This window comes from Meriones unguiculatus, chromosome 3, assembly GCF_030254825.1.
Source record: "Meriones unguiculatus strain TT.TT164.6M chromosome 3, Bangor_MerUng_6.1, whole genome shotgun sequence".
NCBI classification, from domain to species: domain Eukaryota; kingdom Metazoa; phylum Chordata; class Mammalia; order Rodentia; family Muridae; genus Meriones; species Meriones unguiculatus.
The window spans coordinates 87,283,230-87,304,101 of NC_083351.1; the positions used below are offsets into that span (position 1 = coordinate 87,283,230).

The following is a 20,872-nucleotide window of genomic DNA, read 5'->3' on the forward strand; positions in this document are numbered from 1 at the left end:
CTCTGCACGAACATCAGTGCCCTTCCTCACTCACTCCTTAGCTTACAGACGCGAGACCTCCAGACCCTTTCCTACATCATCCAGCTTTCCACAACTCTGCAGAGCATGAGTAAAGATTACTCCTAACAATGTTTGTAGAGTTCTTCTGATTTTTTATTTCAACCTGAACCCTGAGATCATCTTTTTGATACAGACCAAAATTTAGGAGAATTCAGCAGACCAAGGCTTAAATTTAATCCTAAGCATTTACTAATTTTATGACTTTGGGACAATGACTTAACCAAATTTAACTTGCTGAAAGGGGACAATGCTACTTAGCTCTAAGGCCTGTTTTAAGGAGTAAATGAGGCAATAAATGCAAAATGTGAAGTCCTAGCCTAACCTATTGCTTGATACAGGAAACATTAAAAAATATAAGTGTAATGAAAATTTATTTACTTAGGGTTTTTGTGGGGTTTTGTTTGTTTGTTTAAAATCAGGGTTTCATTTAACCTAGGCTGACCTCAACTCATGGCAATCTTCCTGCTCAGTTTCCCAAATACTACAATTATAAAAGTAAGCCACTATGACTGGCTATAATTATAATGGTATTTTCCAGAGTCTACTTATACCTTAGATATATTAACGAACTAGTTAACCTGAAAACAGCACTAAGGTAACAAACATACTACAACTTCGACTTCAAAAGTAGTATTTTCTTATATATAAATGAAAATATTACCCAAAAAAGGCCTTGTATTAAATTCTGAGAAAATAGTATTTATTTAAATTAGTGTTGCATTCATGTGTGTACACGCTCTCACACACACAATTTTAAGAGTAGTTCTTTAACATGTATGTGTACACTTGGGGGTCCACAGTGCAGCTTTGTGAAGTTGGCCTCTCCCTGCGCCTCTTTCTGAATTCTAGGGATTAAATTCAGGTTGTCAGACTCGTGCTTCGGAGCCTTTACCCCCCAAAAATGATTTTTAAAGACATGGTGGCACATGCCTGCTATCCCAGCATCTGGGAGGTAGAAGCAGAAGCATTAGGAGTTAAAGATCAGATTCAAATACACACGGAATTCAAAGCCAGCCTGACAAAGACAGCCTTGAAAGACAAATGTAAGGCCTGTGAGATAGCTCAGCAGGTAACAGAGGCATTTGCACGCAGCTCTGACAACATGTTTGATTACCCCAGATCCCACAAGGTGGCAGCAGAAAGCTTACTCTCACACTTGTGCCTGCACTCAGTCACATGCACACAAAGTTAACAAAACTGAAACAAAGATGATACAGTAACCTTAAGAAATATTACAAATGGGCCAGAAAGATGGCTCAGTGTTTGAGAGGTTAGTTATTCAATCATTCGGACCTGAGTTTGCATCCCTGCACTCTTGTAACAATGTAAGCAATCCAAGTTTCAGTATGTGCCGGGTCACAGAGCTATCCTGGGTAAAGATAGGAAGATCACTGGGGTGTGCTGACTGCCAGCCTAGCCCAAAACACAGGATCCAGGTTCAGAAGAGACTGCCTCACAGGGCTGAGACGGAGAGACAGAGCGTGATTCTCAATAACCTCCTTCAATACTTAATAACCTCTACAAAAACACACACACGTTGCATGCCCATACTCACACACAAACAAACATACAAATATATTCCCAACATTTCCTGTAACTTCTCTGGAAAAATGTGTCACTAACCTAAATCTTTTGTCAGTAAGTCTCACATATGACTTGTTGGAACATGTCAAAAGAATGACCCATGGTGAACAATGCCTTGGGAAACGGAGCGGGGCTCCAGTAAAAACAGCAGAGGGCCTGTTACTTCAGGGCACTCTGTAACCTGGGTTGTTCTTGAACACGATTTTGTGCCGTCTGTGTTAAACATTTATATTCAATTTATAAGATGTTTGTTCTTGTTGGATGTCATAACAAAGCTATAGAACCCAATCTGGTCAGCGCACCCTGAATCTGGATATGGCCTTCTGCCTTGCTTTCATACCTTCCCGCATATAACCTATAGTGCGAGACAAGCAACTGTGTTTTAGCTGCTCTGCCCTGAGAAAGTTCTGGGAAAGGGCTGCTCTGTTACTATTTAGTATGTGCTCACTGATGTTTACTTACATGGTTTTTGAATCATGGTTTTCTACACTCAAAAAACCTTTCTTGGGGTATTGTTTTGTTTCATTTATGTATAAAAGTGCACTGAAACTAAGGACTGTCTACAGAATCAGACTGCAATCCACCTCATTCTTTCAGGACCTCAGATCCCAGGTACAGCTGACCAGAGCTCCATAGGTTGACTGAAAAGTTGACCATTACTTAGTCAAATCAAATCAAAATAATCACCTGATTATTTTCTCACTCATTTTACTCACAGGGTAATCCATGTAAGTTTCTCTCCCCTCCAACTACAACACACATATTCTGAACACCCATATTTACCAATTATTCTTCACGATACAATTCCTTCTGTCAGTTTTCAGCAGAGCTCTACTTACAGAATTTTCTTTTTTAACATGAGAGATGGACAGACTATAAAGGGCCCTGTGTTAAAGAACACACAGAGCACCTGTGAGGTGTTTATTAACTGAGTTCGCGGCAGCTGAACCCTCTAAAACTAGAGTCACAGACAGTGGTAAGCTGTGGGTGCTGGTAACTAAACCTGAGCCTTTGGCAAGAGCAGCAAGTGCTCTTAACTGTTAAGCCATCTCTCCAGGACCCTACCAAACCATAACTTTTAACATATTAAGTTAAATGTTAAAACAATTTTTTAAAACTAGGGCTAAAATAGAAGAACAATAAGGCATATTGTACAAATCTATCAATTTATATATGCGTAAAAATTGTCATGGATATTAAATGTTCAAATAACCTCAAACTAATTTCCAGTATATCCAAGATACATAAAACTAATGAAAACAACTTCCTATACCTGTGACTTCAGATGTCTTCCATTCTAAAAGCACTTTTGTTTCATCAGAACAACGTCTGATCAATTTGGGGAAGGAGTAGTGGGGAAGGAGAGGGGAAAATTAGCCGAAACAAAACCAGAAAACAATAATGATAAAAATACAAAACAAAAGCCTACCGTGAGACAGTCTCACAGAGAGTATTTAGGCTACATGTTTTTTAGCAGAGATAAATTTATATTTGTTTACCTTAGCAAGGCACTATGTCCTATATAAAGTAAGTACAGACGAGGGTCATTCCTCAGGTTTCCAAACACTGACTTCCAGCTTCTCACTGGGTGTGGTGACGCACACCTGTGATCCCAGTTCTCAGGAAGCTGAGGCAGGAGCACTGAGACTTCCAGGATGGCACTGGATACACAGCAAATACAAGGGTGGCCTGAACTGACGCAGCAAGATTCGTAACTCAGTGTCGGGGAACCCATGATTGGAGGGGCCTGAGCTGGAGCACTGGGGGGACAACCCAAGTTTCAGAGTAAAGAGCTTGGAAACAATCAAATTTTGGTGAGTGACAAATTATGAAAAAGTATAAGCACAGCTTCCAGCACACACTTAATAAGAAAATCCCCCACAAATGACCATGTGTCTTCCTCTTCCGGTCAGCCATGCTTGCTTTCTGAGGAGGGCCACAAGTTTGATTCTTGAGAACCTTTCCCAGTAGGACAGCTTACGGAAAGGAAGTAGTCCGTATGTTTGGGTTGCCTGAGGGAAGACAGCATAGGGTTGAGACTGCTGTACTGAGTCTGCCCAGGGTAAGCGGTTTCCTACACAGGACAGAGAGGATATGTGCATAAGGTCTAGAAAAATCAAGAAAATGAAAACTTCCATTATGTGGCTCATTTTAGTTCATGAAAATGGGTGAAACAGTTAATATCACTAAAATAAATAACTCAGAATGAGATTATCTTTCCACAATAAAAAAAATTAAAAAAAAAAAAAGACTTTGGTCAGAAAACACAAGTTTTGTCCTTTCCAGGTTCTACTATATTTTTCCAAGGAATAAGTTTATTGAAAAATCAAATAGTTTCAAACAATTTCCCAAGTTCTAGCTATTACCCTACAAATAACAGTGTTATAGGCAAAGCCCCAAACAAGACACAGGATTACTTATTTACGCACTGCGTTTGGATAATGACTGAGCTCTGGGCTGGGGACACAGCTGGCAGAGCACTTGCATCTGATTCTTAGCATCACATAAACCAGGCATTGCGGTGAAAATCTGTTATTCCAGGACTTGACAAAGTGGGGGTGGGGGTTGAGGGGCAGGAGGATCAAGAGTTCAAGGCCATCCTTCAGTAAAGAGTGAATGCAGTCAAAGGTGGTGGCACACGCCTTTAATCCCAGCGCTTGGGAGGCAGAGACAGGAGGATCTCTGAGTTCAAGGCTAGCCTGGTCTACAGGATTCCAGGACAGCCAGGGCTACACAGAGAAGCCCTGTCTCGAGAAAACAAAACAAAACAACCCAAAAAACAAAAAAGCCAGGGAGCAGAGGTGTTCTCCAGTATCCTCAACTCATGAAGCAGGAGCCAGCTTGGCTAACAGACCACACTTCAGCACACTGCCACTAACTGGTGCCAGTCACACCAGGGACAGCCAAGGAATCAACCTCACCAATAAATTCCCAAGACTTCACCCTGGCTTGCTGACTCGGCAGTCTATCCATTCTATTATACCCTATGTGTAACTTCTACTTATTTTATTTGGCATATTATGTTGCATGATAAAGTGCTATTATGCATCATAAAAGTCTTAATAAATATGGGCTGGAGAGTTAAGTTATAAAAAGGGAAAAGATCTCCCCCCCCAAAAAAAAGCCCTCTGGAAGTAGACAACAGAGGAAGGCTAGAAAGCAGCAGCATGTGTACTGAACAAACGACATGTTCTGGGACGAGAGAAAAGCCCCAGAAAAGGCACTCAGAAAAGAGAGCAAGGGTTTCAAAATCTGAGAGGAAGCCTTGTACTATCCTAAGGGAGGTGCCTTGAGAAAGCAAAAGAGCATGCAAAAAGGAGGAAGATGGAAGCATGGCCCTAGAGTGGCGGGCTGGAACTCAGGCAGATCTGAAACAACTGGAAGGCCCTGAGCTCGCCACACAAAGAACGGCAAGAGCAGAGCTGTTCTTTACTAAGGGTTAATGTCATGCTGCTTTCTAAAGTGGATCAGAAGGGAGAAAACACCAGGGAGGTCCAGATAAACAAGGATTTTAATGGAATGGTTCCCGTACGTGATGAGGAGGTGAAAATGACGGCAAAAGGCACACCTGAATAAAGTGTCTGAATGTAGCAACTATGTCTACATTAGGGATAAATTTGGTGTATGCAACATATTCCTTTCCAACAGATACTCAGAGACTTGTATTAGTCAGATCTAAGCCTGGAAAATAATTTCAACAGTTGATACTCAAGTCGCATGAAATTACTCTGAAATAGAAGTGTTTCAGAATGGCCCATTTCCAGATACTGTAAGACCACAGTGTCCTTTCCTTGCCTTTACAGATAATATCACCAGGTTAGAGCTAAAGTATTTCAAAAATTCATCATCTCACTATTCTGTCTTTCAAACGAACGAAGTAACATGCTACAAGATGAAGACAGAGAGCCTGCGGAGCTGACATGTGCTTCCCATTCAGTATCTAATCTAGGGTGCCCACTCTGCGGCCAGCAGGCTGAGTCATCCCAGGCTAGCTCGGAATGAGACTCCGTACATTTGTAGATGACAATGTACTGTCACATGTCCAGAGGGTGAGCATTCCCAGAGCATTCCCACAGCATGCAAAGCCTCCCCGTAATACTTCCAAAAGACAGTGTTAATCTTTCCAGAGGAGATTAACACATGAGAATGGCTGGTCCAAGAAGACATTAATATTAACACCAACATGTAGAAAGCTGTGATTTCTTTAACTAAAGGTATAAGTAAATGGTACAAGGGCGGAAAAAGGTCACTTTCCTCTCATAATAGGGATCTCTCACCGCTGCTACCAATTTCTTCGTGAACCTGTGTTTGCAAGTGCATAAAACCACACTGGTTTAATGAGTGCAGCTATGTCTATGTATGGCTATAGGTCCATCCCTCATTAATACACAATTGCAACTTGGTATAAAGATTGTTCTGCACCCTACACACCTTAAAGATGACTAACCTGGTTGGTCATAAACACTGACCTTACACTATGAAGGCCTAAAATGTACCTCTTTGCAACTTTAATCCATTACACTTGTCTCATTCAAGCTCAATTGTTTGTAGTTCCAATTGGGAGCAAGGTTGAGCTGTTTTTACTGATCCATATGTCAATGTAGAGAGAGAGAAAAAAAAAGGATCAGATCACCAAAATACTATATTTTGAGTGCCTACCTGACCATAATCAGTTCCTATGTAATAGCAATCCATTCCAGGAACCACCTGATTTTTAAAAGGATGGCAAGAGTATATTTAGATGTGATAAAAATTGGAGTAAAGACAGAAAGCAAGAAAGGTGAAAAAAGTTATATGTTAAATTTGTAATGAACCTAGAGAAAAAGTCTGGAAATAATTACTCGACTTACTTTGCAGAGTACATTTGTGAGGTATAATCACTGGATGAACGAGGGATGTAATCCATACAAATCATAACTGAAAAAAAAATATTATCAGGTAAAAAGTTAGAGCATTTTAAAGAATCAAATGGGAAACTTACGTATCTTACTGATTAGTCCTTCAAAGTGAACAACACACAGCCTGGATGCCAAAGTGTCAAAGACCGTGCAGCAGAAAACACCTCATTTTTGTGTTTACAGACCTGTTTGAAGAGTTTAAGAGGCAGTAAAAGAAAAAAGACAGGACAGAGGGGGACAGGTGAACACAGAAAAGATCTGAAGATAAACCAACTAATCCCTATTTTACCATCACTGACCTAAACTATCTATGGAGCAAAACCCCCTAGGCTCTCAACCATGCTTACTGACAACCTTGGAAAGGAAAACCCTTATCTAAGAAATCAAATGGTGTCTCTGACATCTTTAAACTCTGGACTGCTGACTCTATTCTTTGCGAAAAGCCCTAGAACTGACTTTGTGAGGCAGGTTTGGTGAAGTGCCAATCTGCTTTGGAAACCATTGCTATTGCTACGCAGAACCAGCAGCACAGACAGGAGAGGGTCTGTACTAGCACTCTCTGCTTTATAATACAGACTTGAAGTCTGGCCACCAGATGCTCTGAGACCCGCAGAGTGCGGTACTTCTCCAGCTGGTGTCCTTTTTCCCTCCGTGACTTTATCTGGAAAAAGCTGCTATGAAAGCTTGACCCTCATGGTCATAGCTAGGATAAACGCCATAAATATGTGGCTCAAGGTCAACAAATGCTGAAAGCCACTCATCAGGCTCCACTTCAGTTCATTATACACAGAGCTGTGCCACAAATGCGCTGACCACACTCCTCAAGTGTTCAGACTTCAGTATCACAAAAGGTGCTGTTCTGTTTCAAAGATGGACTAAAATGAACCATCTGCCTTATATCCAGCTAGGTTCCCTGAAAGAATGGCTCACACAGAAGTAACCATCAGAAGACGAGGGGCCAATTCACACCCAAAAGAAAGATAAGCTAGCACTGAGTTTATATAAAGATCTTGTCCAATGCCATTGTCTGAGGTTTTTAAAAGATTATTAAAAGTAGCCGGGAGCAGTGGAAGCAGAGGCAGGTGGATCTCTGTGAGTTTGAGGCCAGCCTAGTCCACAAAGCAAGTCCAGTACAGGCAAGGCTACACAGAGAAACCCTGTCTCAAAACAAACTGTTATTAAAAGCTTGAATATCATTTTTACTTATACTCAGATTGACAGAAACTAAGGTAATCTCAATTAGATGTGAATTTCTTATCCATCATGGAACATAGGCTAGGATCATTCAAATTCTCCAAGATGGTTTCCTCACCATTGACAGGTTTTCAAACCCTTATCTACCCTTCCTTCAATGACAGATTAAGACTAGAGTTTGGCAGTATCTGGAAACTGATGGATTACAAAGCCAGGGCATAATCTGTTATTATACAATAGGGGGTTAAAAAGTAGTATACTGTCGTAGACTACCATAACAACGTTAGGACGCAGCAGAGTGAAGCTGTAACACACCATTCTGATCAGCTCTGATATATGGAGGGAGGAAGACAGGGACGCGCAGGGATTCATTTGGACAGATGGTGGGGCAGTGATACAACTTCCCAGGATGGGCATGTCTGGGAGAAGATCTGACCAGGTGAAAGACAGAAAAGCTTCTTACACATTACATGTGCCTTTGCTTCCAGACATTAACTAGAGATTTCAAATAAGTAGTTGGATACACAAATGAAATCAGAGAAATCACACTGGATATAAAAATGTGGGATTTGGGCATGATGTTCCATGCTATTAATCCCAGCAATAAGGAGGCAGAGGCAGGCAGATCTCTAGGAGTTCAAGGCCAGTCTGGTCTACCTAACAAGTTCCAGGCCAGCCAGGGCTACATAGAAAAACCTTGTTTCTAATTATCAATTAATTAGTTAGTTGGTTAATTAATTTGAAATGTTAACAATATATGACATTTAAAGTAACGTAATGTAATGGATGGGAGGATCACCAAAGAGGATGCTAGCCTAGAACCCAAAGCTGAGGCCTCCCAATATTCAAGCACAGCTAGAGAAGGGTCATAAGGGAAGAAAAGTGAGAGAAAACATGCTGAGAGGGAGACTGTGAGGAGAAACAAATGTCTACTAGAATTGGCAGTATGACGCAACTGAGGACCTTGGCAAGCAGCTTCCCAGGAAGAGAGACAACAGAAGCTACATCAAACAGCTGAAGAGTGAATGGGTGGAAGAAAGGAAGCAGAGGCAATTCTTTCCTGAGGTTCTGATAGATCATGAAACACAGAGAAAATCATAAAAGATGTGGAGCAAAGAGAACTTTTGTCCTCTTTTAAAGATAGCAGATAGCAGAGCACATCTCTTCAGGAAAAGAACTGGGAAGAATGTGATAATGCAGGAGTAGAGTGTGAGAATCAGCATACCAAGTCTTGGGGAAGGCCAGAGGGGTACAGAATGCAAATAAAAGGACTTAGACAAGAATACTATTCTGTTCCAGGAAGGAAAAAGGAAGCAAGACAGTATGGGCACAAACACAGGCAGGCCTAGAGATGGGGACGGTGTAATAAGGGAGCTTCTTGTGTGCAGCTTTTGTTTGAGAAGACAATAGTTAGGCTTGAGGAAAGGTGTTTTGAAAAAAGAGGTGGTGTGAATTAAGAGGAAAAGCTCATCAGAAAAATGCAGACTTCCCAAACACACTGAGTACTCACCTAAGCTGTGGTTAGGACTAGGAATAACTACTCAGCAGTTAAGTATGTAACTCCACCTAATGATGCTTAGTTATTTGTTCACATTTACAGAGAAGAGGAAGAGCTGACTGAAATTAAGGTTGGGAAAAAAAGCATAAGGACTATTAAATACTGACAGGTAAGATTACTTGGCTTTAAGTTTTCATTTTAACTCTTGAACAACAGTCAGGCATTAGCCCACTAGCTTTTTTAATTTTTAATAAAATGCTACTATTTTTAGAAGTTCAACCTCCAGATAAAATTAAAATTACTGAGTATGACTCCTTGGATGAGCCCATCCACGAGGCTGCCCTCAACTGGTGTGTCCTAATGCTTATTCCAGTACATACATGAGGAGGGAAGAGGGACCTTCTAGATACAGTCTGGACAACCCAGACACTCGGGAAAACCCCATTCAACAAGAATAACATCACTTAGTTGTAAGAATAACATATCCACCATGCATAAAACATGATACTTACTTTCTTCTGACATGCTAAGATTTGATGCAAGGCTGGATGTCTCAGGCTTCTGATCACTGACATCCGGGTTGTTTACTTGACTAGGAGAACCAAAACAAACACATTAGTTCTGATGAGTTCCTGCAATGCTGAACAATAACCTCCACCACCTCCTCCTAGGCTATCACAGTAAGAAGTAAGTCTAGATGACCTCCCTATTCTTAGTTATTTAGCAACTAAGGTGAAAGGAGGAGGACCAGAACCTTCAACCGTCTACTGTTTTTTTCATATCCCTAGACCCCTTGAAGATTTTATCTGACTTGGAAGCCCCAGCTAAGTCACAGACAAGTCAATTTTTTCTCTAAGATCATACATTAAGACAACCCTGAACATCTAACAGTGCTGTCACTTAAAAATACTGTATACACTGTATCCGTATCCGGTGGATAATAACGTAATGTGCTGGTGCGTATATATACTATGAAATGATAAACTAAGCTAGCTAATAAACAAGCCACCTTACATGCTTATTCACTGTGGTAAACAAACAAACAAACAAACAAACACATTTGAAATCAATTCTTTTGGTAATTTTGAAAGCTACAGTACTTTATTTCCATGCCATTCCATGTATCTGTTACTTTGGCTAAAAGTGTAACAAAGCAGGAAGATGTCTTATTAGACAGAGTGGGTCATCATCAGTTACAAATTGTAGTTTGAAGTTTTTAAAGATTACATGTGTTTGTTCCCAAGGAGGAGTTCTGAACCCTTAAAACCATTCAGTTTGCTTTATTTCTCTTTTAAAAGAAAAATTAAGTTTGGCGTGGTGGTGTACATGATATAAGGTAGAAGGATCAGGGTTTCAGGACATCTTCTCAAATACATGAATCGGAGGCCAGCCAAAGCTACAGAAACTAAAATGTTGCAAGCATGCCACTAAAATTGTGGAATGGAGTTGGCTCCAAGTTGAGTCCTCTTAATAATGCTTTCCTCTTTTCTTTCCCTTTAAGACACTGGATTCAGTCACTTCCAACCACAATGCCATAGTGGGTGGAGTCCAGATTCAAACTGCATGTGATGACTCACTCTAATTCTAGTGCTTGAGATGCCGAGGCAGGAGGATTTATCATGAATTTAAGGTCAGTATGGGTTATCAAATTAGCTTAAAGCCAGGCTGCACAATAGAATGAGACCCTCTCTCAGAAAACTAACTTTATTACCGCTAGTGTAAGCTCTAGAGCTGGAATGGCAAGTTCATAATCCACCTTTCAAATACCTAGCTGTATGGCTTGAACAAGTCACTAATTTCTCTAGGCCTCAGTTTACCTGTCAGTGAGGACACAAACAAAACTCACCTCACTAGGTTATAAGAAAAATTATAATACATAAAAAATAGGCAAGTCTAGACACAGCAAGCACACAGTAATCACAGCTGTTCTAGTTCCTGTTTCCAGCCATACACCCTTCCCACATTGATGTCCCCCAATAGGAGCCTGCTTTACGCTTTCCTCCCCAGGAAGAGGTAGAGGCCAAAGGCTCCACGTAAGAGAAGAAGAACGTCTAATCGGAGGAAAAGTAGTTTCTCTACAGCAACACTTAAAGCTCTCATATGACCTCTGATAGCCAAGTCTTTCATTAATAAAGACTTTTCTTCTGATCTATTTTGAATGTTAAAATTAATTTTTCCCCAGCAATATTAACTTATTTATTTGTGTTTGTGTGTTTTTTGAGATAGGATCTCACTCTGTAGCCCTGGCTGGCCTGAAACTGAATATGAAGACCAGGCTAGCCTCAGACTCCAAGATTCACCCACTTCTGCTTTGTAAGCACTGGGATTAGTGGCATGCACCCCCACACCTACTACTTTTTTATTTTTTTAATGTAATGAGAGTTTTGCCAGCATGCATGTATGTGGACCATGTGTGCCCGGTATCCATGGAGCCAGAAGAGGGCATTGGATCCCCTGGAACTGGAGTTACAAACAGCTGTGAGTCACCTATGAGTCCTGGAAACAAAATCCTTTTCCTCTGCAAGAGCAGCCAAGGCTTGTAACAGCTTAGCCCCCTCTCCAGCCTAGATATTTAATTTTTAAAGCTACATTTTCAAAGTTCAATTTTATCTCTATCAAATGGTTACATTTCTGAAAAGCAATGTACAACCCAAATTATGACTATAAAAATTAAAGGGAAAAGAAAATAAATGACATGGATTAGTTATACTGGTACAAATCAAAATGTCTAAATCATTATGGTCACCTGAATTTTAGATAAAAGTTAAGGACTTCTCAAAACACACACACACCAAAAAAAAAAAAGTTTAAAAAGTCAAGAAACAACAACAAAACACATGCAAGCTGGGCATACAAGCCTATAATCCCAGCACTCAGGGAGGCAGAGGCAGGCAGATTACTTTGATTTTGAGGTCAGCCTGGTCCACAAAGCAAGGACAGGACAGGACAGCCAGGGCTATACAGAGAAACCCTGCAAAGGAAAAGGAAAAGGAAAAGGAAAAGGAAAAGGAAAAGGAAAGGAAAAAGGAAAAAGGAAAAAGGAAAAAGGAAAAAGGAAAGGAAAGGAAAGGAAAGGAAAGGAAAGGAAAGGAAAGGAAAAAGGAAAGGAAAAAGGAAAGGAAAAAGGAAAGGAAAGGAAAGGAAAGGAAAGGAAAGGAAAGGAAAGGAAAGGAAAGGAAAGGAAAGGAAAGGAAAGGAAAAAGGAAAAAAAAGGAAAAAGGAAAAAGGAAAAAGGAAAAAGGAAAAAGGAAAAAGGAAAAAGGAGGAAAAAGGAAAAAGAAGGAAAAAGGAAAAAGAAGGAAAAAGGAAAAAGAAGGAAAAAGGAAAAAGAAGGAAAAAGGACAGGAGAGGAGAGGAGAGGAGAGGAGAGGAGAGGAGAGGGAGGGGGAGGGGGAGGGGGAGGGGGAGGGGGAGGGAGAGGGAGAGGAGAGGAGAGGAAAGGAAAGGAAAGGAAAAAGGAAAGGAAAGGAAAGGAAAGGAAAAAGGAAAGGAAAGGAAAAAGGAAAAAGGAAAGGAAAGGAAAAAAGGAAAGGAAAAAGGAAAGGAAAGGAAAAAGGAAAAAGGAAAGGAAAGGAAAAAGGAAAAAGGAAAGGAAAAAGGAAAGGAAAAAGGAAAGGAAAGGAAAGGAAAGGAAAGGAAAGGAAAGGAAAGGAAAGGAAAGGAAAGGAAAGGAAAGGAAAAGAAAGGGACAGACAGACAAAAAGTTGAGGACGCCTGAGTCCCTCATGCCTATTTAAGCAGAATCACACAAGGAAGAGCAAGAAACTGGCCCAGAACTTCACCTTCCAATGCAATGACAGCTTGTCTTTTCTGTGTACTTGGGCTAAATCTGAGCTTCAATGTTATACCCACTGCTGCAGACTATTTTTAGACCCTGAATCTCAGAAGTCATACATACTCCTCCACACTGAGCACACCAGCTCTAGAGGGCCTTGGATTCTAGTTTGCTTCTGGAATTTTGTTTTTGCAAAATCTCCTTCAAAGTCATATGAGGAGGCAGACTGGAAACACACCACCAAGATGGTGAATTAATCCTGGCACTCTGTTAAATGTTTAAAAGTGTCCCTAGAGAAATCCTATACTGTCTGAAAATATTATTACTCTTAGAACATATAAATGTAAACGTTTACATAACAAAAGTTGCTTTAAAAAATAACAAGAAAAGTAAAACACTTAAACGCCATAAATTACACAGTCCAAATACCTTCTCACTCAACAGAACTCTTGTCTATTATCAATGATTGATAGAGAAGAGGAAAAAATAAAATTATCATTCATCCTTAAAAGGAAGAAATTTTTTTTTCAATAATTTATTAATTTTATGTACATTAGTGTGAAGGTGTCAGATCCTTTGAATTGGAGTTACAGACAGTTGTGAGCTGCCATGTGGATGCTGGGAATTGAACGTAGGTCCTTTGGAAGAGCAGACAGTGCTCTTAATCACTGAGCCAACTCTCCAGCCCCAGGAAGAAAATTCTAACTGGGCAGTGGTGTCACATGTCTTTGATCCCAGCACTTAGGAGGCAGAGGCAGGCAGAACTCTGTGAGTTTGAGGACAGCCTGGTCTACTGAGCAACTGCCAGGATAGCCAGGGCTACACAGAAAACTCTTCCTCGAAAAAACAAAACAAAAAAAAAAAGAAGAAGAAAAAGAAAATTCTGATACGTTATAGAGACATAACTTGACAAATTATTGCTAAGTTTATATATATATATTATATATATATGTCTTTTTTACTATATCTAAGAAACCTTACAGTCCTTTTCACAAAGCATTTAGAATAACTGACAGACTAATCTCACAGAAACAGAGAGTGGACTAGAATATGTTAGGTACAGGGAAGTTTTGGTTAACAGGTGTGAATTTTCAACGTGGGAAGTCACTAAAGGTTAGAGACAAGCAGCACAAGTTCATGTACACACTGCTGCTCAATTATTCTTTTAAAATGCTTTAAGGGATGTGGAATGTAGCTTGGTGATAGAGCACCTTCTAGCTATCCAAGGCCCTGAACTCAATTCCCCTAGTATGGTTGGCAGAGGGGAAGCTTTAAGCCTAGACATGGTGGTTAAAGTCTTTAAATCTCGGCAGTCAGGAAGCTAAGGGTTATAAGTTAAAGGCCAGCATGACTGACACAGTAAGACTCTGTCAAAGGAAGAGGGAGTGAATGGTAAATTTTATGTTGACAGATTTAACACTTACTAAAGGGGGAGAGGGACTGCAGAAAATACAAAGTTAACAGGTTCTTTACATGGCAGGAAAACTGACTTGCCAGGAAAAGGAAACAGAAAGTATCCATAATAGATTTGGTGAGAAACAAAATGCTTCTTTTTTAATGTCTTGAACTTGTCTTTGAACTAGGTAGCAAGTTCCCTAGCTAAGTGAATACAACAGTGGGAAATTAAGAGAAAGACTGTAGGCAAAGATGAAAGGAAGAAAGAATTAAGATGATGTTTAGATAGCAGGAAATCAGACACACAAAGAAGGGTGTCTAAATGTGTTTGAGATATAATCATGAATGTACACTAAAACGAGCCAGTATAGTTTTGCGCTGTTCTATTACAGTGTTATGGCGATAAAAAATAGATAAATGATCTGGGTTTTGGCAAAGTTGTGATTTTACTGTCAAGCAGATTGGAAATATGCACAGAACAGGTGGATCACTGGGCTAGAGCAAGGATGTACGTTTGCTGGCAAGCATCACACAGGAAAATGGAGAAGGCCAACACTTTTAAGGAACTGACTATAGTAGTAGTCGTATAACATAATCAGCATTCAGAAACGGAAATCCTTTTTTGAGAGAAAGGCCAGTGGGTGATAGAGAAAATATGCTAGAAATTTAAACAGAAAGTATGGCCAGATTGGAAGTTCCAGTGTAAAGGGTCTGGAGTGATCTATGTGGTAAAAACAGCAATCTTGAAATTCTTGTGTTGGTAATGATAGAGTTACTGGCTCAGATGGTCAGTGGACAACTGACAGGAGGTACAACTCTAGAAAAATGACAATTCTGATAGAGACAAAGCATGAGATGCTAAAAAGACAGCTCCTTTCTACAGGAGTAGAGCAAATGTCTAGGGTATCACATACTCAACTCATAATTAATGCCACGTTCTTTGTATTTTCTTATTTCAGTCTCTCCTTCCTATATTGTATATTTGACTGAAGAATGTATCATTTTTCATTTATGAGTTTCTCTATAAATGCCTGCTACATATGAAATGAAAGTAAGTAATGAAGGCATAACAATGAAAAAAATCTGCATACATATTAGAGGAAAAGCTACATTGGAGAAGTAATTGCTTGTTTTCTGAGACAGGGTCTTGCTATATTGCCCAAACTAGTCTCTGCTTTGGGGTTTACACACTCCTATTTTAAAGAGAATTTTTAATCTGAAACCAAGTAATTTCAAAATGTAAAGGTGACAGTGAGGACCAAAAAGGCAGTTGTCAACAGAAAGCAAGCCCTGTACTAGTCAACATATGGTAGAGCTAGTTCAAGCAGATCATTAAAAAGAAGCCCAAGTCTAGAATACCTTAAAGTTTGTTCTCCTGGTTCCTGCATCTTGGGTTTTTTTCACCTGCAAAGATCAGCACACACAGAAATCAGTGCAGTGATCTGATTCTGAAACCCTAGTTGTTCAAACACAGTTGGCTCTCAGTATCTCGGGGGCAGGTTCCAGAAACCTTCACTGATAGCAAAATCTGTACAGTCAAGTCCTTTATATTAGAATGCACAGTTCTCATGTACTTCAAGCCATCTCTAAATGACTGACAATATAGAATATATAACCGTATGTGAATAGTTGTTATACTGCATTATTTAGGAAATAAGAATGTCTATATAATATGTGTACTAAAAATTGTTTTGCTCATTATATTTACCTTCAGTTGGTTGAATTTACATATTGACACCTGGTAGAAAAGGCTGACTATACATTAAACCATAGGCCACAGCTGGAATGTGCTGGTGTAGGACATATTCCCCTATACTGTCCACTTCATTATGAAAATTTTAAAACTGTGCTAACTTCAGGAATTTGATGGGGATGAGCTGCTAAACCCAACTGCCTCAGACACAAAATCATGTACATTAAATTACACACAACATACACTTATTCCTATGTTTTCTACTCACCAGAAATCTGGTAACAAACGAAGGGGAATGATCCCATCTACTTAAAGCATTTTTTGTCCCTTAAATACATGGGGGCATAAAGCCAGCATTCTTCAGTCATAGTGTAACATGGCAAAACAGGAAATAAAATGGCAGACTCTCTTATTTTTTTTGGAAAAACAGCATAGAGCAAATACTTCTAGCAGGCCACAATTGGCTAACAGTGAGGGGGCAAACCATCAATGTTATCAGGAACAACCTTACAAAACACAGCAACCCTATCTACAGACGGAGGCCCCTTTCTCTCTGACTGTGTAAGCCTCTACCTGAAGAGGAGGAAACAGAGTGACTAAACACAGAAAATACCCAAAGACTAGCTCAGAGATAAAGCACTCACTTAGCGAGAGCGGGGTCCTGCATTCAATCTTTAGTACCAGATATAACAAAACAAAACAAGACAACAACACCTATCATACCTACAAAAAAGGAAGAAAAAGAGAGAGAGAGAGGTGAGGGCTCACTGCAATTTATAGAGTGAGCATCCATAAAGAAATAGTTCTTATTCTCTGGTGCTTTGAAGAATTTGTCTCAAATTCTTCATATTCTAAAAGTTTAAACTGTCAACATTACTGCAGAATGTCATACTCTTCTCTAAAGTCCTCAGATTTAGGATGCTGTCAATGAGGCGACATTAAAGCAGCACCTCCTCTTCCATCCCTCCCTGCCATCGCTGTCGAATGAAACAGCAACAACCAGTAAGCAGTGCACTTCTGTGCAGCTGATCCAAACGTCTCTCTCATTCACTGGGACTTTTTCAGAGATGATCGACACTGGCCTGGTAATTGTGTTTCTACGTCTCAGGTCACCCAGACAGCTGATTATGGGAGCACACGACTGTACTCCGAGCACTCAGAGGCAAAAGCAGGAGGACTGTCAGTAGTTTAAGGACAGCCTAGATACAAACTGGGATTTTGTCTCAAAGAAACAAAGTGGGTTCGTGAGGTAAAACTTCTTAGTCTGGAAGGTCAGAACTCATTGAAAATCCTATAAGCTGGATATGGTGGCACACTCCGGTCATCTTGGCACTTAGGAGGCTTGAGGCAGGGAGCTGGCTCATGAGGATCAAGCCAGTCTGGGCTTCTGAGTGAGACACTGCCTCCAAAACAGAAAGAAGGGCGGTTCAGGGAGGCTCTCTTTACAGCCTCCAGAGACTCCCCTTCCTGGAAGAGAGAGAGTGGCATTCAGTTCAGTCAGTTGTTCAGTCTCGGCGGTCTGGGGCAGAGGCGCTTGTTCTATCATGTTAAGGATCTCTACTCCAAGCTGTGAACTCACGCTTTCTTAGAGTCTGTACCTGTCTACTTGGCTTCTACTAGAGGACAAAGCTGTAACTCCCCAGAACCTAGCTCCCTCTATCTAATTCAAATACTCCTTTTTTAGATGCTGTTTTTGAGACAGAGTCTCCTGTAGCCCTTAGAACATGTTGACTTAAGAACATGTTAGGCAGCAGAGGATGAGCTTGAACTCCTGATTCTCCTGTCTCCACTCTCCAAATGTCTCCATTAGGGTTTCCATCAATGTGATAAACACCACGACCAAAGCAACTTGGGAGCAAAGGATTTATTTCATCTTACACTTCCTTTACTATTTGCAGAGTGCTGCTACAGGCAAATAGAGATGGGGGCCATTTTCTCAACCGGGGTTCCTCCTCTCAGATGACCCTAGCTTCTGCAAAGTTAAGAAAAAAACTAACCAGTACACCAGGTGCTGGGATTCCTAGTCTGCACAGGCGTGGCTGGTTGTTTCCCATCCTAAATCACAAAACAGCCTGCTGGAATCATGTTAATGAGTCACACCATTCTGTCTGCCTCATCTTTACGTAGAAAATCTTAATGAAGCTGGTGCTCATGTCTTCCCTTAGATGCTTTCTGCCTCCACACTGACACTGCTACTTCACCCTGTTATCTGACAAGAACGCTGTTGTCTTTTCCAATGGCACTGACATGTCTACGTGGTCACACACACAGATACCAGGAGCACAAGCAAATAGGAAAGGGACTTTCTGTAACGATCACCACACAACAGACATACTGGCATTAAAGCGCTTCAGTTTCTTACCTTCGTCTAACATTTAGGCTTTGCATATAAAGTTATAGAAACTAAGCAGAGTGAGAAGGGAGGGAAGCAGAGCAGAAGAGGTGAGCCGTTATCAGGTTAGTCTCACCGTTGTTACTTTAACCAGATAGGGAGTAAACTAACAATTTCTACTTCGACAGTATGTCAACATTTACGTAAGTCTTTCTGAATTTATGAGTAGACTTTTGTCCTACTACATTAAACACTCAGTGATATGATATGATATGATATGATATGATATGATATGATATATTATATATTGTCCCGTCTATAGTTCAGCTGTTTGTTTCAACAGTGCACATCCTATATACTGTTCAAGATGATTGCAACCCTATTACTCCCCAATTATTAACAACTCACCAAGGACAGAGAGCACATTGAAAAGTCTCAAAAGGTATTTGTATGAGTTGCTGTGTCTTCCTAACTTTAACAGTTACCTTAGCTGAGAGGGCTAACAGAAAGGCAAAGTAATCACGAGTATGCAACTCTCAACACATAAAGAAAAAGGCAATATTCACTTGGCAATGCTGAGTGTACTAAACAGATTCCCTAGCATGAAGTTAGCCAAATTTTAGTTTAAAACATGCAACATGCCAGGTAAGGCAGTACACATCTGTGATCCTAACCTGGGAAGCCGAGGTAAGAGCATCACACATTTGAGGCTACCGGAGGCTGCGTATAGCAAGACTCCATCTCAAGAACAAAACAAAAGAACATACAACATTGCCTTCTCAGAGGGAAACTGCTAAGGGGTCTGTTCTTTATTCCCATTTCTAATCTGGATTCTGTAAATATAATTAGTAATATTCAAATCTCTTCAAATCAGCTTTTCTACCATCAACCTGTATCAACTTGAACTTGGAAACACTCACCGGTTGCTCTGGTGGGTCTTGCTCTTCTTCCATGAGGACCACAATCTTAAGTGACTGGACTGCAAGTTTCTGCAGTCTTCACAAACTGTTTGTACAAAGAGAGGAATGCAAAGCTTTATAGACTCGTAAAGCATTATCATCGAGGCCATCAGAGAAGAACTTTTTAATATTTTGCTACACAAGCTTTCTACGTTAGTTCCGATCTCAAAATCTCAAACTTGCACGTTTGCACTTCGACACCGACACGCTGTTCCAAGTCATGAGAGCTGTACGCAAAGACTTCTGTAAACGCTGCAAAAGCCAGCACGTGGAGCCACTCCTGCCGGTTACTACAGTGCCTACTGCATTAGACACTTTGCAATGACAGCCATGTGCAGATAATAAAACAATTTATTTAAGGATTAGGGTTACATTTAAAATGATAGAGACTGGCCTAGCAGGTCAGTAAGTTATGATAACATCTAACCTGTTTTAATGTGGAACATTTACATAACTTTTAACACAGACACATGGAATCGCTTTAAGTAGGACAAACTGGAAAATCAATTAAATACATCACAATCAACTATCTGTCTATATGTAATCAAGTTAAATGAAAATGTAATTCTTTAGAATTTTAATAAGGCAGGTAAAGTGAAACCTTAAATATGAGAATTAAGGAAAAATAATTATGTAAAGCTAGGATCCAGTTTACTGTGAAATAATGAACCTCCACTAAATATACTAAGTAATTATTGAAATAAATCTTTACTTTTCAAAGCCTGCTCCTCTGGTCCTAAATTTTAATCAAAAGAAAAAAAAAAAACAAAAACAAAAAACACACCACATTCTTTGACTGCTAAGAGGAGATACGTTATAAAAGCAAAATACTCCACTCCTGCTCCACTGAGGCTGGCTCCTTCTCGGGCAGTCCCGCACCTCACCTGTGTGGCTTCTACCACAAGCCAACCTGACATACAGACAGAGTGAGTTCACAGCCCTGCTGCTGCAACAGCGAACCAAGAGCAGGGCAAACCAAAGCCTTTGTCTCTGCTGGGGCCTACCCAACCCGTGTGGTTCTTTTGTACAATATGATATACTTTTCAGAGCCACATGTAAGAACAAGAAAAGGACAGAAAACAAGTTTAAAAAGTACAAGCAGACGAAACCTTTGACAATCAGATAATAGAGCTCAACTCCCTCCTCTGCTCTTAAATGTCAAAAGAAAAACAGAGTTTAAAGGTCAGAAGCACTTGATGCTCGGCGCGCTCACGTGTGGCTCATACGAAGCCTCAGAAGCTGGGCTGCAACTATGATGCAGACAACCTGCACCGAAGAATCACAAACCGCAAAACGAAAGCTCGCAGCTACAACCTTCCCTGGACTTGTTTTGCTCAACGCAGAGAAGCATAATCTATGTGACCATGAAACTGACTTTTATAACCGTAAAAAAGAAACTTTTTATCTTACTAGTTTATGATTGCCTTAAATTAAAATCTCTTTATGGATTCTTGCACTATGCAAATGTACATTAGTAAATATGT

The 20,872-nt window shown here is 40.3% G+C and overlaps 1 protein-coding gene across 16 annotated transcripts in view; it reads right to left on the bottom strand.

Moving 5' to 3' along the window:
- Positions 1 to 20,872, bottom strand: part of LOC132653103 (eyes absent homolog 3-like) — a 58,642-nt gene that overhangs the window by 29,588 nt on the left and 8,182 nt on the right. For 9 of the 16 annotated variants that reach the window (XM_060380301.1, XM_060380300.1, XM_060380299.1 and 6 more), the window contains exons 2-5: positions 19,350 to 19,434; positions 15,764 to 15,808; positions 9,747 to 9,826; positions 6,495 to 6,561 (exon numbers count right to left, since the gene is read on the bottom strand). In XM_060380301.1, coding sequence (XP_060236284.1) covers positions 6,495 to 6,561; positions 9,747 to 9,826; positions 15,764 to 15,792 — 176 coding nt within the window. In that variant the 5' untranslated portion in view covers positions 15,793 to 15,808; positions 19,350 to 19,434. The other 7 variants (XM_060380295.1, XM_060380298.1, XM_060380306.1 and 4 more) reach the window with 6 other exon arrangements.